This window comes from Eucyclogobius newberryi, unplaced genomic scaffold (genome assembly GCF_026437365.1).
Source record: "Eucyclogobius newberryi isolate DKJ021-1_F unplaced genomic scaffold, fEucNew1.0.hap1 SCAF_14, whole genome shotgun sequence".
NCBI classification, from domain to species: Eukaryota; Metazoa; Chordata; class Actinopteri; order Gobiiformes; family Gobiidae; genus Eucyclogobius; species Eucyclogobius newberryi.
Genome location: NW_027315768.1, coordinates 15,314,554 through 15,329,637, shown reverse-complemented (window position 1 = coordinate 15,329,637; position 15,084 = coordinate 15,314,554). Strand labels below are relative to the sequence as shown.

General features: G+C 39.3%; 1 protein-coding gene across 1 annotated transcript; it reads right to left on the bottom strand.

Annotated features, from left to right (window-relative positions):
• Positions 1–400: 400 nt before the first annotated feature.
• On the bottom strand, positions 401–13,680 carry LOC140359489 (glutamate decarboxylase 1-like). The gene is made up of 16 exons (XM_072444426.1): positions 13,502–13,680; positions 12,045–12,107; positions 11,276–11,431; positions 10,543–10,785; positions 10,327–10,417; positions 7,259–7,371; positions 7,071–7,186; positions 6,918–6,997; positions 6,781–6,835; positions 5,897–6,013; positions 5,712–5,776; positions 5,065–5,143; positions 4,807–4,956; positions 2,649–2,756; positions 2,362–2,451; positions 401–1,872 (listed from the first exon to the last, which is right to left on the bottom strand). The coding sequence occupies exons 1-16, from the start codon at positions 13,575–13,577 to the stop codon at positions 1,699–1,701; spliced, it is 1,776 nt and encodes a 591-aa protein (XP_072300527.1). The 5' UTR covers positions 13,578–13,680; the 3' UTR covers positions 401–1,698.
• Between the last annotated feature and the right edge of the window lie 1,404 nt (positions 13,681–15,084).

Sequence of the window (15,084 nt, the reverse complement as noted above, 5' to 3'; positions counted from 1 at the left end):
CCGTCTTCCCCGTAACTTCACAAAGCACCAGTGACACCGGGTCTGTAATGATCGCTGCACTGAAGCATGAAACAAAGAATCGGGCCCCGGCTGGTGGAGGAGGGGGGAGAGAGTGCCCCTCCACTGCTGTATCGAAATAAAAAGCAGCCAGGCAAAGCACCGGAATAGGCTGCCTGGAATTTTTTTTTTAAGAGGGCACAGTCTAATGCGTTTTATGATAAATATCTTGGAAGTGTGAGTAATGACAGGAGTGAAGGAATTGGCATGAGGAGTGGAGCTTGTGAAATCTCAGCTGTAGATGATCGGCCAATGAAAAGTCCCTAAGGTGTTATTAATCGGAGGAGTGTTGGACGGGAGCAAGGTACAACACTGAAAAGGTACAAATTACAGATAGACAGTGGTGGGTTATGATTTATTTATTCTTATAGCACACATAGTCTTAATATATACCTTACATTTGCATAAATTTGGTTACATACAGACCATATTCCCTTTGCGGCCGGCCATTTGATGTACTGAGCCGTCTGACAGAGACAAACGAAGTCGGAAAGTCTTTGAGGTACTCACATACACACACAGATTCTACAATTCTTGATTTTTATAGCAATGTTCTTTAAATTAATTATCTTAAAGTGCCTACAGCCGATTTGAATAAATATTTGATCCCACAAATTCAGGAATGTAAGATTAATAAGTAGTTAACACAAGATTTGTATTTATTATTTCCTCTTAATACTCTTCATGTCATAGAAGTGTTTCTCTACTGAGTGTAAGACAACAAGAATTTGCATATTATACTATACGTGGACTCCACTGCACACACTACAATAGTGACAATCATACGTCTGTAGATAATGGCCACCCATTTTTGGGTTTACCGTTGTGCTTTTCATAGGAAACAAAACTCCCTCCAACATTCAGTAGTGAATTACAATAACGTTCCACAGTTCCACATCACACAAAAAGTGTCCACTATACTTCTAATACATGTATAAACATCAGTATATAACCAATGGAACATCATTTTCTTTGGCTCACGAGACACTTTAAGATGTGATTTTTTTTATAGTAAGAGACAGAACATTTGGAAAAGAAGAGAAATAGCCTGATAATTATTGTCTCTGTAATTAGGGTGTTAGTCTATTAACATACATATATATTATGGTATGATTCACATTTAGGATTCTTACCGTAAACTAAGATTTGGCACAAAGGCAGCACAGTCTAGACAAAAATCTCTAAAATCACAGCGATCAAGTACATTTCTTGTTGCAATGACACTCCTATTGGCTGTATACTGTACGCACATACCTCCATTATGGGATACAGCTACTGCGCTCTGTACATGAGGTTCTACTTTGATTAAGTACAACAGTAATTTGCATTTGTTTGCCTTCTTTTGAGAGAGTCATTCAAGTGCTATCACAGCTATGTCACAATTACGTACGTAACAACACAGAAATATGAGCACAATGCTATATATGTTCATCTCCATATTTGGTAATAATACCTGTGTGCTTTTAAATATAGTTTTCTTGTATGCAAAGAGTAGACATATGCTCTGATGAAGACCAGACATGAGAACAGACTGTTGTGCATTACGGGTTGGTCATTGTGACATGTCAGGAACCACAGAAACACAAAGGCCATAATATTAGAGATACTATAGGTACTTTTTTAATCTTTTTTTTTTTTTTTTTACAAGTCATGTCCCAGGCGCTCGATCTCGTCAATGAGGAAATCGATGTCTGACCTGATGGTCGCAGGGTTGGAGATGACCATGCGGAAGAAGTTGACTTTGTCTCCCTGTGGCTGATAACCCACCATGGTGCTCCCAGACTCCATCATCAAAGCCTTGATCTTTGGGGCCACCTAAGGAGAAAGGAGCATCCAAACAGCCTTATAACACAACTCTACCAGTACGAGTTCAGCTCAAATATGCAGCCGCGTACATTGCTATCAGTTGCCTAATTGATTTGAGATTAAGTTATGACTATATATTTTACCGTGACAAGTAGCATAGATCAGGGCTCCTGATGGACCAAAATTGGGATTTTCATTCATAAACTTTACATGTATTTACTTTGGTACTTTTGATTATTAATACTGTCCAAGTTAGAGGTCAGATCTGTGGAAATAAGAGCCCACTCACAGTAAGAATGCATGTTTTTCAATGTAAATTTTAGCAACAAAATACCTGAATAAATAAGAGATTGATGTGTTTAATGTCATGCTGTGTACATTCCAAATAAAGCAGAAACATCTCCATAAAGATAGTAGTAGATGCCTCACCAGATTTTGTGATATGTGATTTTGTAATCTGCTACGCTATCAAAGGTTCCAGTGTGGTCTTTTTTTTACCTTGTGGAGTCTCTCCCTCTTGTCCTCTCCATCGGGTAAGATGCGCATACTCGGAGGGAAGTACCAGAAGCAGACATTCGTGTGCTGTGGCTGATAAGAGGAAATTGGAACAACATTGGTAATGAGTGCTGATAAAAACGCTCTTCTGTAATTTCAGCTCTTGGTGTCAGGATGTCAAGCGAGACAAATAATCCAATCAATCTTACAAACGTGTAGTTACTGGCTAATTCATAGTAAACAGCATCTAAAACACAATGGTCTTTAGTCTTGCTCTTTTGTTGTCTTACCTCTGCGTCATATACCATCTTGTAGCCATCTCTGTTTTTTATTTTATTGTAGAGATATGCAGCCAGATCCAGGCACTTGTCGATATGCTGCTCAAATCCTATTGTTCCCTACAGGGGAAAAACAAATAGTATTGTTTGTAGAAGTTAAATACGTTTTTCTGTAACATGATTACACTACAGTTATACGTTGTACCGACCTCATAAACATACATTATCTTTTTTCTTCATCTGGTATTTAGTGAAAGTAAATACGATTTTTACAGTTTGCTCATTTTGACGACTTAATGATAGAAATAGGTCCACTAACTTCCAGTTCAAACCCGTAGGTGAAAACTGTGTAATTATTTGTTATAACTTGTAATAACATATTATCTAACTGTAACGCACAAACCCATTATAACATGTCAGCCGAATGTAACATACTGTTAACAAGCTGTAATAACATGTCAGCCGAATGTAACATACTGTTAACAAGCTGTAATAACATGTCAGCCGAATGTAACATACTGTTAACAAGCTGTAATAACATGTCAGCCGAATGTAACATACTGTTAACAAGCTGTAATAACATGTCAGCCGAATGTAACATACTGTTAACAAGCTGTAATAACATGTCAGCCGAATGTAACATTCTGTTAACAAGCTGTAATAACATGTCAGCCGAATGTAACATACTGTTAACAAGCTGTAATAACATGTCAGCCGAATGTAACATACTGTTAACAAGCTGTAATAACATGTCAGCCGAATGTAACATACTGTTAACAAGCTGTAATAACATGTCAGCCGAATGTAACATACTGTTAACAAGCTGTAATAACATGTCAGCCGAATGTAACATACTGTTAACAAGCTGTAATAACATGTCAGCCGAATGTAACATACTGTTAACAAGCTGTAATAACATGTCAGCTGAATGTAACATACTGTTAACAAGCTGTAATAACATGTCAGCTGAATGTAACATACTGTTAACAAGCTGTAATAACATGTCAGCCGAATGTAACACACTGTTAACAAGCTGTAATAACATGTCAGCCGAATGTAACATACTGTTAACAAGCTGTAATAACATGTCAGCTGAATGTAACATACTGTTAACAAGCTGTAATAACATGTCAGCCGAATGTAACACACTGTTAACAAGCTGTAATAACATGTCAGCCGAATGTAACATACTGTTAACAAGCTGTAATAACATGTCAGCCGAATGTAACACACTGTTAACAAGCTGTAATAACATGTCAGCCGAATGTAACATACTGTGTAACAACCTGTAATAAGATATGACTAGAATGTAACATACTATTACCAACTTGAAAAAACATTCAAATCAACTAAATTAAATGAATGAACAGCTGTTGCCTCGCAAGGAATGTGAACAGAATGTAATGCACTGTTAACAATTTGTAGTAACAGGTGACCAGAATGTAGCGCACTGTGTAATGACTTGTTGTAATTAATGTTTTTTAGAATGTAACATACTGCGTACCCACATGTTATCACATGCGACCGAAATGTAACTCAGTGTAACAAGTTGTAATAACATGTGATCTTAATGTAATGCACCAAGCTTATATAACCACAACCAGAATTTAATGCACAGTGTAATGGCTTGTTATAACATGTGACCCTAATGTAACACATTGTGGCACAACCTGTAATAATACAGTATGTGCTGTGAACCCTCTAACTCAGGGGTGGGCAATTATTTTCCTCTGAGGGCCATATTCGAATCTAGGCAAGTAGCGGAGAGCCAGCCCGAGATCATTGGTGTGAAGAAGAAAAAAATCCCCAAAATTAACTAACACTTTTCAGTCAAATATAGGCTATTGAACTATTGAATCTATTATTTAATTCATTTCAGGTCATATTTATTAAGGATACAAGTGCAGACAGATGCCTGAGGGCAAAAAAGGAAAAAAAAAAAAAATTACTTGGACAAGCTTGGCGGGCCGGATTGAAAGGCCCGGCAGGCCGGATGTGGCCCGCGGGCCGTAGTTTGCCCACCCCTGCTCTAACTGAACAGTAGCCTGACTCTAGTAATTGCATTTATTACAAGTTGTTACACAGTGTGTTACATCATAGGACACTGAGATAGGTACAGTCTATAGTGTAAAATATAGTGTATAGCTTTTCTTGTATGATAAAGTTATACCTTTGCCTTCCACATGAGCCAGAATTTAAAGATGTCAACATGGCGCCCACACTGGATAGCTTGGTCCCCAGTGTCATATGTGATGTCATACTGTTTGTCTGGTTGGAAGAGGTAGCCGGCACACATGGAGTTGCAGCCCTGCAGAAGTCCCTGTATTAGCCAGAGAAAAAGAGGAGAAAAAAGAAAGGTTATAGCAGACAGAAGATGGTGCCACTTGTATAATGTTCAAGTGTGCAGCAGAAGAGAACGTTGTCTCACCCTCTCTCTGACCAGAATGGCAGAGCACTGCAGTGGCACTCCCATCATCTTGTGAGGGTTCCAAGTGACTGAGTTAGCCCTGCACGCATTTCACAAACAAGACTATGTTAAATGTATTCAGCTTGCAACAGTTTTTTGTTTCCCAATGATATAATGATCTCTTATATTCACAACAAATATATCATGTTGTTGGAGCTTGCTTTTACATTGCTGCTGATGTAACTAAAAATAGTACTAAAAGCCTGCAAACCCATTCATAATAACATAACAACAACAACTATATCCTATCAAATCAACCATAACCTTTTATCTAGAATAGTGTTTTTGTTGGTCTAAGTTAATTAGCATTAAACTTAATTGAGACACAACTAGGCTCATAAAAATCACAAACCGTTGTACACTAGACAGGAATATTTATGGTACAGCAGGTATATGTTATCTGACCTGTATCAAACTAAATAATGTAATTTTGTTTTTTATATTTATTATTCAATCAATCAATCAATCATTCAATCAATCAATCAATCAATCAATCATTAGTTTGTTATTTAACCCCAACATGACCACACGGAAATCTCCAGTATCAAATAACAATTACAAGTGTACCTGTTGGTGGAATTTGAGGGTTTGTATGTTTCTTTTAGTACCTTTCTACTCCATTGAGCTTGTGCCTGTGTTGCCTGGACATCAGCAGACTTCCTCCCCATGCTCCCTGCACAGACAGCATATTCTTCCATCAGGGCAAAAACTATTATAACAGCTCAGATAAAAAATCCACGTTACTCTCATGTTATGGCCTGCGTTTTGTGACCACGCTAAAAAATGTCCTTACGTCTACGTGGAGCCAGATGTTGTACTTTTCACAGATGTCAGCGATTTCATTGATGGGGTCAAAGGCTCCGTAGACCGTAGTACCGGCTGTAGCATTCACATACAAGGGAATGTAGCCCTGCCAGAGAGAAGCATGTGTTAACATATTGTTTCAGTTTGTTTTCCCAATGTCTTTTGTCATTGACAGCAACATAATTATTTACAACATTTTATAAAACTTATAGGATTTAAAGTGTATAGAAAGACACATTTTGGATCTTTTCTGAGGTTGTAGTTATGAAAAACTCAATGACTAACGCAGGAAAATTCCCCAGAGAGGGAATTAAAGAATGTAGTCATGTTAAGACAAGAAATGCTTGCGTTGGTGATATAACTTGTTTTCTGTTAATGTGATCTAAGTGAACATTCTGAGAGCAGAATGTTGAGTCGTTATAATATTAATTTCAATCAAGCTTATTTTCAGGCTTGAAAAGGTCCATTTAAAGCATTTAAAAACAGAAAAAAGATAAAACATCAAACACTACAATTTAGAGTCCATATAAGCAATTTCTCCAGTGCTTCCAGGTTCAGAGTGGAATCTGACAGTGTTCTGCTTAGGCTTTGACAAAACATTTATAATTTAATTTTGTGAGTCCTCAAGGCACTCTATAAATGTCTATACAGAGTTATATGCAACCTGCAACTTCCTGTATTTAGTTTGACTGTTTACGACCATGATCTATTTTGGTCACATTATAAGTTTAAGTGATCTAAAGGAATTATGAAACAGAATGAGAGTGGAGGGAGACATTCAGCAAAATGTGGGGGAATCAATCTCAAAATGTCGAGGCCGCATTTTTGCCCTGAGCCATTGTACTACTCTCAGCTATTAGAAGCACCATTTACCTTCTGTTTGGCGGCTATTACTTTAGCCTCCAAATCGGCTGGGATGACTTTTCCTCTGAAAAAAGAAACATATCAATAGTAGAAAAAGGTTGTGTCATATATTCTAGTTGCCTTTAAATATAAGAACGATAGAAAACCTCTCATCTGTGTTCAAAAGTATTACATTCTCTGTTCCAAAGCCCAAAGCAGCACTGGCTTTCTTGATGGAGTAGTGGCTCTGCAGAAACAAAGATTGTACAGTCACGTTTGTATTTTATTTCACACTGATAAATAAATGAACATCTGCTGACATGCTCTGAGGTGAAGAGAACCAATCTGGGTGCTGCTGACATCCCTTTGGTTTTTACTTCGGGAAAGTACTTATATCTTGCAACCATCACACTGTACATGTTGGAGATCGCACCACCTGCATAACACACATCATCTATTCAAACACTTAATCAAATGATTTGCTGAATTGTCGTTTAAGACATTATACCAGGAGAGAATATTCCATCGCCCTCTGCGTTTCTCCAGCCCACAATCTCCCTCATCTTCCTCAGAGTGAGCTGCTCCATGAGGACAAATACGGGGGCGATCTCGTACGTAAACCTGGAACACAGAGTTTGAGAAAGATGTTTTTGGTTGGTCTGGAAACAAGACAAATGCTTTGACAAATGCACAGCAATGTAATTAAGGAATAAAATCAATTTACACAGAACATTCAAGCCTGTCTCATTTTTGTTTTACATGTTGCAGTGTCCGCAGAATAACAATAGATCAATAAAAAGACACTCATACTGTCACTAATCCTGAGCAGGAATCATTCTTCCTCTGCTCAAAACCCTGGTTCTTACACGCTCCAGTAGCACCACATTGTGACAGAAATGACCTTATGCCGCAGTGAAGTGACACAGAAAATGCCACAGTCAAGAAATCATTAATCCAGTCTCTTTGTATCAATGACAAAAAACAATATTTGCATAGCATTGTAGAGACCGTTCACTGCATCATTTTTGCGCTTGTAATCACAACAGAAAATAGACACGCTACGTTGCAAATCATAATTGTTCCCAAATGATGAACGCAGTTTAATTTCTTTGGTAAATCACTTTTCTGAATCATCAGCACTTTGACGAACTGTAAGTCTGTGACTGTGAGTCGCACACGCTGAAGTGGGACTGTGTGCGGACAGCCTCATCCATCTTCTGTCCAATACTCTCACAATTACATAAGTAACTGTCCAGTCATGCACAAAAGTTAATGTATTGACTGAATATTGTGTCGCATGATTCCCTCAAGCGACTTCCGTACAACACTCGAGACAAACAAGTATAAACAAGTCAAATGCCACACAGCACAGATGCTCGTTCAATCATGCAGACAACACTCTCTCCTCGCCATTATGTAAGCCCTAGATGAGAATGTTTCCCTATTAGTGTCAGTCAATATCTGCCAGGGGTGATTAAGGCTGATGGGATAATTTATAAAGGTAAATTACAGACAAGTAAGCAACCTCCATCCTCCTTAGCTCAGTCACGTTTTAATGTCAGTGTACTTCCACATCTGCTGTTTGAGGGCAGGTTCTGACAGAGATCTGAGGAGGATACTGCACGCGGGAGACAAGTAGATACAGCTCATTACAACATTACAGGTGCGACTTTGGAGTTTTCTACCTTTGTGGAACTTATTGAAACAGGAACTCCTTTGAAATCAACAAAGTACTCATGAATCTATCAATCACCATTAAGTAACAAAGCCATAAACATATTTTCTTGTTTTCTTCATTTCTTGTCACAAATGATATTGTATGAATACATAAATGAAAACATCTCTTCTCAACAGATTCACAAAAGAAAAATCATATTAGAAATGAGCATTGGTTTGTCTCTCCTCTGATAAAGGCTTTGCAGCAGATATCTAATTAAAATTCTGTGTAATGTAAAAGTTCTTAATTTATCGTTTGATTGAACAAATATGCTTTATGTAAGTGTTTTATTACTAATGGTTTTCTAGTTTTGCAAAATATGCATGATTTCCAATAAGCCTTAAACTTTAACATTTTCATTCTTTTGGTTCAGACCGACCAGTTGGAACGATGGCTAACTATTTTAGCCATTGATTAGGCCGTTTGTACTAAGTGGTTTATTAGCTCAGTAAGACCCCATTTGATGTCGCTTCAAAAGGTTAGCTAAAGGTCAGTGGTGATTATCATGGAGAAACAAGTGGCCTGCAGCAAAAAAAATAAAAAAATCAACTATACAGCACATTCAGATTTAATGAAAAATGCTGTGTGCAGAAAGCTAACAGCTTCCTGTGATGATTCAACAAGTTTCAGGAACACAACATGTTTTACAGGCACAGCTGATACAGTAGATCGCAATAGACCACAGTATGGTACCTAAGTCAATTAAATGTTCCAATCTCACTCGACAAAAGGGGAGCCATTGAAATTAACTGTTGACGATTGTTCATATTGTGCACAGACGGTCTCGAGGCAAATGCTGTTATGTCACAGGAATTCGCTCTACGTGAAACAAAGACACCGTGTAAACTGTGAATGCCAATCAATATGCAATTTAGATTCCCTGCAGGGCTGAATTATGTGAGCACGCCTGAGTGGAGAGCAGCATTGAGCAGAGAGCAGCGGTGGAGCGGTCGGCCAAACGTCTTCCTTTGTGGCCCTTTTTCTCTCCGTGATTGACAGGCTGCGTGGGCAAGTGTAGCAGGACAAACAACACGGTCATTTTAGTCTGTGCTCATTTTCACCTCACAATGGCCTATATGTAAGACGGTTACGTGTTCATTTAGATATAGTTTTGTTCTCACCTTGTTGTTATGCTTTAATTGGCTTATCTGTTCTTATCTAATAGAATATTAGATTGTTGTTGTGGTTGTTGTTGTTGTTGTTGTTGTTGTGGTTGTTGTTGTTGTTGTTGTTGTTGTTGTTGTTGAGCAAAAAGCTATGATTTTTTCCAAATTGTGATGACAGAGATATAGTGAGAGGAAATTGTTTCAAAATTGTTTCTAGATCATAGTTAAAATAATTTCCAACATACCTAAACAAATTAATACACATACACTTAAAAAGAAAATTAGTTGGAAAATCGCTGGGTTAGAATATGTCAATAAAAGCAAGGGTTACTATAAATTTACTCGTTTATGTCTGAAATGACATAAATTACATCATTATGGTATTGATTTTAGAACATTATATGTAAATAAAGGCTACAATTGCAGAAGTTGCTTTAAACAGCTTTGCTCCTTGTGAAACAAAACTAATTTATGCCTTTTAATGATTTTAAAGCACTGGTCAAGGACTGCCCACAGTGCTGGTGCACTTGTTTTATATAATTGTATCACCTAGTTTATGTGTAAATGTGTTTTATGTATTAGTTAATTTAATTGAATGTTTTATTGATGTTTTATTTGGATATCCTGTGTTTGTTTGTTTGTTTGTTTGTTTGTTTGTTTGTTTATTCTGTGTTGTGTTTTAACAGGGTATACATGAAAAAGATAACTTTTCACAAAAATAAAATGTACAGCCGAGCCCTATTGATTACTCACATGTTGGTGTTTGCCGTTGACGTGAGCCACTCCCCAGCCAAACCCACAATGTCCAAGCCAGTGGACAGTTGGTTAAAGAATCTGGGATGGCCTGAGACAGAGAGACAGGGACCACACGGAGTCAAGTCATAAATCATCAGAGCGAAGCCTAAACTGTAATCCCTGCACTAACATGGAGGTTAATGATACTTATTGATCGCCGCTCTCAGTGCCTACCTGTGCGGACTCCATACTTCAGAGTGTCCTTGCAGTCCACCAGGATCTGCTCCAGGGACTCGGGCTGGTCCGACAGCTCCAGGTTGAAGCCCTCCATGCCTTCCAACAGCTGGTGAGGGTGGTGGAAATCCAGGACCTTGGTGGAGCGGTCAAACGTCTTCCGGACGTAGTTAGTGAGGATGTCCACCACCTCCAGCAAGAACTGCAAAGTGAGTTCTTCTCCATTTTTGGCAGGCAAGAGATCTGAGATGTAAGTATTGATTAGTTTATCAATAAATCTTTCTCATCCAAAGTAAAAAGCCTGACTTGTTAAAGGATGTGTTAACAGGCTGCTGAATTGAGTGCCCTGAGCAAGACACAATGTCAAGGGGAGGAAATAAATGACTTGTGCCAAAGAGTGATGAAACACTGTAGCATTTGTAAGTCAAACCGATCCGTTTCTATTGTTTTTGTGTAAATAGGACAAATTATGACAATTAGTAAATGTATTTATTCAACTCAAAATTTAAATATTAAGAATTTACAGACAGTTTCAAATAGGCTTTAACTTTGTTTTCTTTTTTTTTCTTTGTTACCCAACAATTTGCCAACTGCCAATTTGTCAAATATAACCAGATGCATGTTTTGGGAAATGGACTATACCCTGTTTATGTTAACATTATTCAACACGTGGTTCAGAAAAAGTGTTTTTTTTTTAATATTCTAATGATATTTTTAAAAACGCGTCGCTCACCTCTGGCGTACAGGTTGGAAAAGTCCGTCTCCGTGAGTCTGAAGTGCGTCTCCTGGCCGCTGTTCTCGCATGAGAGCAGGTTCTTGGCGCTGCGCTCTTTGAAGGAGCTCACGATCCGAGACGTCTCCTCCAGACTGTTGTTCTTCTGCAGAAATCCTAAGCCGCAGCGGGCAGAAGGATCCGTGAAGAGGTTATTCCCGTTCATGCTGACTGTCTGTGGACACTGGGAGGCCTTCTACTGAACCCGCTCTAACATCTACTCTGTCCCAGTGTGGTCTACGAGCGCAGCCAGCCACCCTGAACTAATAATGGGCGGAGGGCGAGTCCAAGTGACATCAGCACCAAACTCCAGTCAAGCTCAAACAAAATCGAGCTGCTGTAAATTCTTCCGAGCGGCTTCAGTCGTGCACACTTTAGTGGGCAGCAAGTAGCGAAAAGAAACCCCCTCCAAGGTTTAGTAGTGGTGATGTGCATCCAGCTACTCTCTTTTGCCCCGTCCAAATGTAAAGAAATACATTTACCATTCTGTTGTATTTGTGGAATATAGATATTAGAGATAATTGCCATCGGAGCTCTCAACTTTTAAAAAAATGTAGCTAATACATTATCACCTACAATCAAAATAATGTGTTAATCGATTCAATCAACGCTATACAATTAGGCTATTACGCAAGCAAAGGCCAAGCAGTTATATTCAAAAGGGTGTAACTTTTAATTGTATTATGACAAAATATATGTGCATACAATTAATTCCTTAAAATGGACCTACCACATATCTTCATCCCCAGTTTCCTCGTGCATCCGTGGGCAACGCCGCACCATGCGTCATAGCCTGGTATGATGGGAAATAAAACTTAAATGGTTCCACAAAGCAAGACAAAGCCATTACAATTCACATTCTAATCAGACAAGTTAATTATAGAGAATGGAGCTCCGTGAAGTGAAATAATACTGCATGATGGAGTAAAAATAACTAAGGAGCACTGGGACTATTTCAACACGGCGCCCAAAGGCCTCATATGGATTAGCCTATTTCCACTGTTGTGCCACTTCTCGTGACCTATTGCAAGGACCTAAATTAATTATCCGTTTGATGACACACTGTATGGGTCTAATTGGTGAAAAACATTTTGGTATGACATGAGTGTGGCCTATCTCTGGTGCGTCTGGCCGCTGACAGATAAAGAGTGGGCGCCTTATCGCCGTCTCGCAGCCGCACAAAAAACACTCACAAGGGACGAAATCCTACAAAAGCTGCAATTTAGGGAAAGCAAGGGGTGGGAGGGCAACTACAAGAGGGGGAGGCGGGGCAGTCCAAGTCCCACATCCCAATTTACCCTCGCTCCGGATCATTAGATAAATCATTGGCCTGCTCAGCCCATTGGACGCACTTCAGTATTGGATTTTTATGGCTTTCAGATGGACCAGGAGATAGCCTACTCCAAAAAAAAAAGAATACGAACTGCTCCATTGTCTGGGGGCAGCCTGAGAAAAACATGTTGTTTCTCTAGCCAAAAACCCAGCATCTATATACGTATGTCCCAAATAATCAACCCTATACGCATATTACGCACTGTCTTTTAAAACACACGCCTCATCCAATATCTCTATGATTTGTCTTCCATAGAGGCTTATTTTTATCATTTGGTGACAATGAAAGGGCAGTGAGAGCTGCAGGCTTTTACAGCCCTCCTCCTCTTTCTCCAGGAGGCAGCACAAAGCTTAAGTGTGCCATTAGGGCCAATTTAATGTGGCTGAATCAACAGCCACTTCAGGGGCAATTTGAAATTTTCCATGCAGGCAATTTATTCAGACAGAGCATTTATTTATAACAGGAAGAAGATAATAGAAATGACGGAAAATTTTAAAATTTTAAAATCTATAAGGTTTATAGACACATGCCAATGCAAAAATCATAAATAAAAATAATAATGATAAAATATGAATAATAATATGATGGATAGTGTGTAAATAGCTCGTGCCCTGCTCCAGCCTCCAGGGCATGTTAGCAGAGGACACCGGTGTTGACAAAGCGTCCGTCTGTCACGGTGCAGCCGGAGGTCCGTGGTGAACGAAATGCAACGGTGAAATGTGGCGGAGGAAGCGATCCCAAACCGAATGGCAGCGGGTTTTTTCAGCCCCCTTCCCGTGATGGAAATGATTAATGGCGTTGCCCACAAAGTAAATGGCTCACGTGAAACAGCATTTTATCGGTGATGGACCTACTTGAGCCTGGTGGTCGTAAATTAGTCGAGTTGTTGGGATCCGGTTCGCCGCCAGAGGAGGGTGCAGACGCCGCCATCACTTCTCCCCAGACCCTGTGCCAGCCAAAGTCTTCACCTCAAAAATCCTGCACACTTTTTATTTCCCCCCAACACAACAATCCGTCTCAAAAGACAAACAAGGCTCAGGGATTGGCTACGGGAGGGCTTAAAACACCCAAATAAATGCACCTTGGACTGTCAAGGTGCAAATTGTGATTTTGGCGAACTGAAACTAATTAAGACGCAATACCTCTGAAAATGCTCAAAATTACACAATACAGTAAAACCAATACAAGTATTGGTTGTGCCCTGACCAATCACGATGAATGTCTGTAGATTTGGAGATGGCAATTAATTAGCAATTTTGTGCCGGAATCAATTCACAATGAATTCGTCCAGAGGCTTAAAAATAAAAAAAATAAAAAAAACTATACACATGCCATTTGAAATATTACAACTTACAATATTCAATTATTATTATCATTATTATATTATCATTATTATTATTATTATTATTATTATTATTATTATTATTATTATTATTATGTATTTTGTTTCAAGATAAGCTGATAATAAATAGTCACTGAAACCTAAATATTCTTCGAAAATACTCGACCACAACCAGTTCAAGGTGAATTGATTTGACCGCGCTGCAAGTTAATGCCAAAATTACAACGCAATTACGTGCAGCACCTTAACGAGCCCCATCACACAAGTCCAACATTTGGATTTGGCATTGAAAACAGAATTTAAATATAACATTACAACATCAATACTGTCGGTTGAGTCAGGACAATTGCAGCCGCACAGGGCTTTCAGTCTGCTTATAAAACACCTGTTAGAGCATCTCCAACCACAATAAAACTACTGGTCTAGTTCGGACTCGTCAAACGCGGAGAAGAGTGGACGTGGAGTACTTACCCAAGTGAACAGGTGCAATCCACAAAAAACAAGCGCCAAATGCCAACAAATTAAGTCATGAAGGACGCGGCGCTGCGCTCTTTGGTACTGCCCGGTTAAAGGACGGAGACGGTGGAACAATCCGAGCTGGGGGTCCGCGTCCCTCCCTCTGTTCACATCCGAGACAAGGTGACCCTGCGGCTGTTCAGGCAGGTGGGACGTGGGGACATTTAGCGCGCGCCGTGTCTGTTTAGTGTCATTGCGCACCAGTGAGTCACGGTAAGTCGCTCCGGTGCTGGCGCATTTGAGAATGGGGTGAAATCAAAGAAAATCGTCTCAGCTCTTCAAAAGGAGCAACTGAATTTCGTCGTTTGCTCTTTCCCCCCCAAAACTGCGACTTCTTTTGATAGAAAATGTTGATTGTAAGTCACATGTCCAAAATGTGGATGGCCCTGGTTCTGATTACGCACAAGGACTTTTAAGTTTGACGTTGTGAGCAACACGAGCAAGGAGACGAGTCAAACAGGGAGGGGGCGATTGCTGGTTTTGTTCTTATATATAGTGCAAAGACAAAAGGGTGAGGTACAAAAAAACACATCATAACCGCGCACTTTAATTCATGTTTTTATTTATTTCACTCATCCC

Coding starts and splice junctions, on each gene's coding strand:
- LOC140359489 (XM_072444426.1), bottom strand. CDS start 13,577: ATGGCGGCGTCTGCACCCTCCTCTGGCGGCGAACCGGATCCCAACAAC. Junction 6,014..6,780: donor TAATAGCCGCCAAACAGAAG/GTAAATGGTGCT, acceptor TCTCTCTGGCAG/GGCTACATTCCCTTGTATGT. Junction 2,757..4,806: donor GGCTCATGTGGAAGGCAAAG/GTATAACTTTAT, acceptor TTTCCCCTGTAG/GGAACAATAGGATTTGAGCA.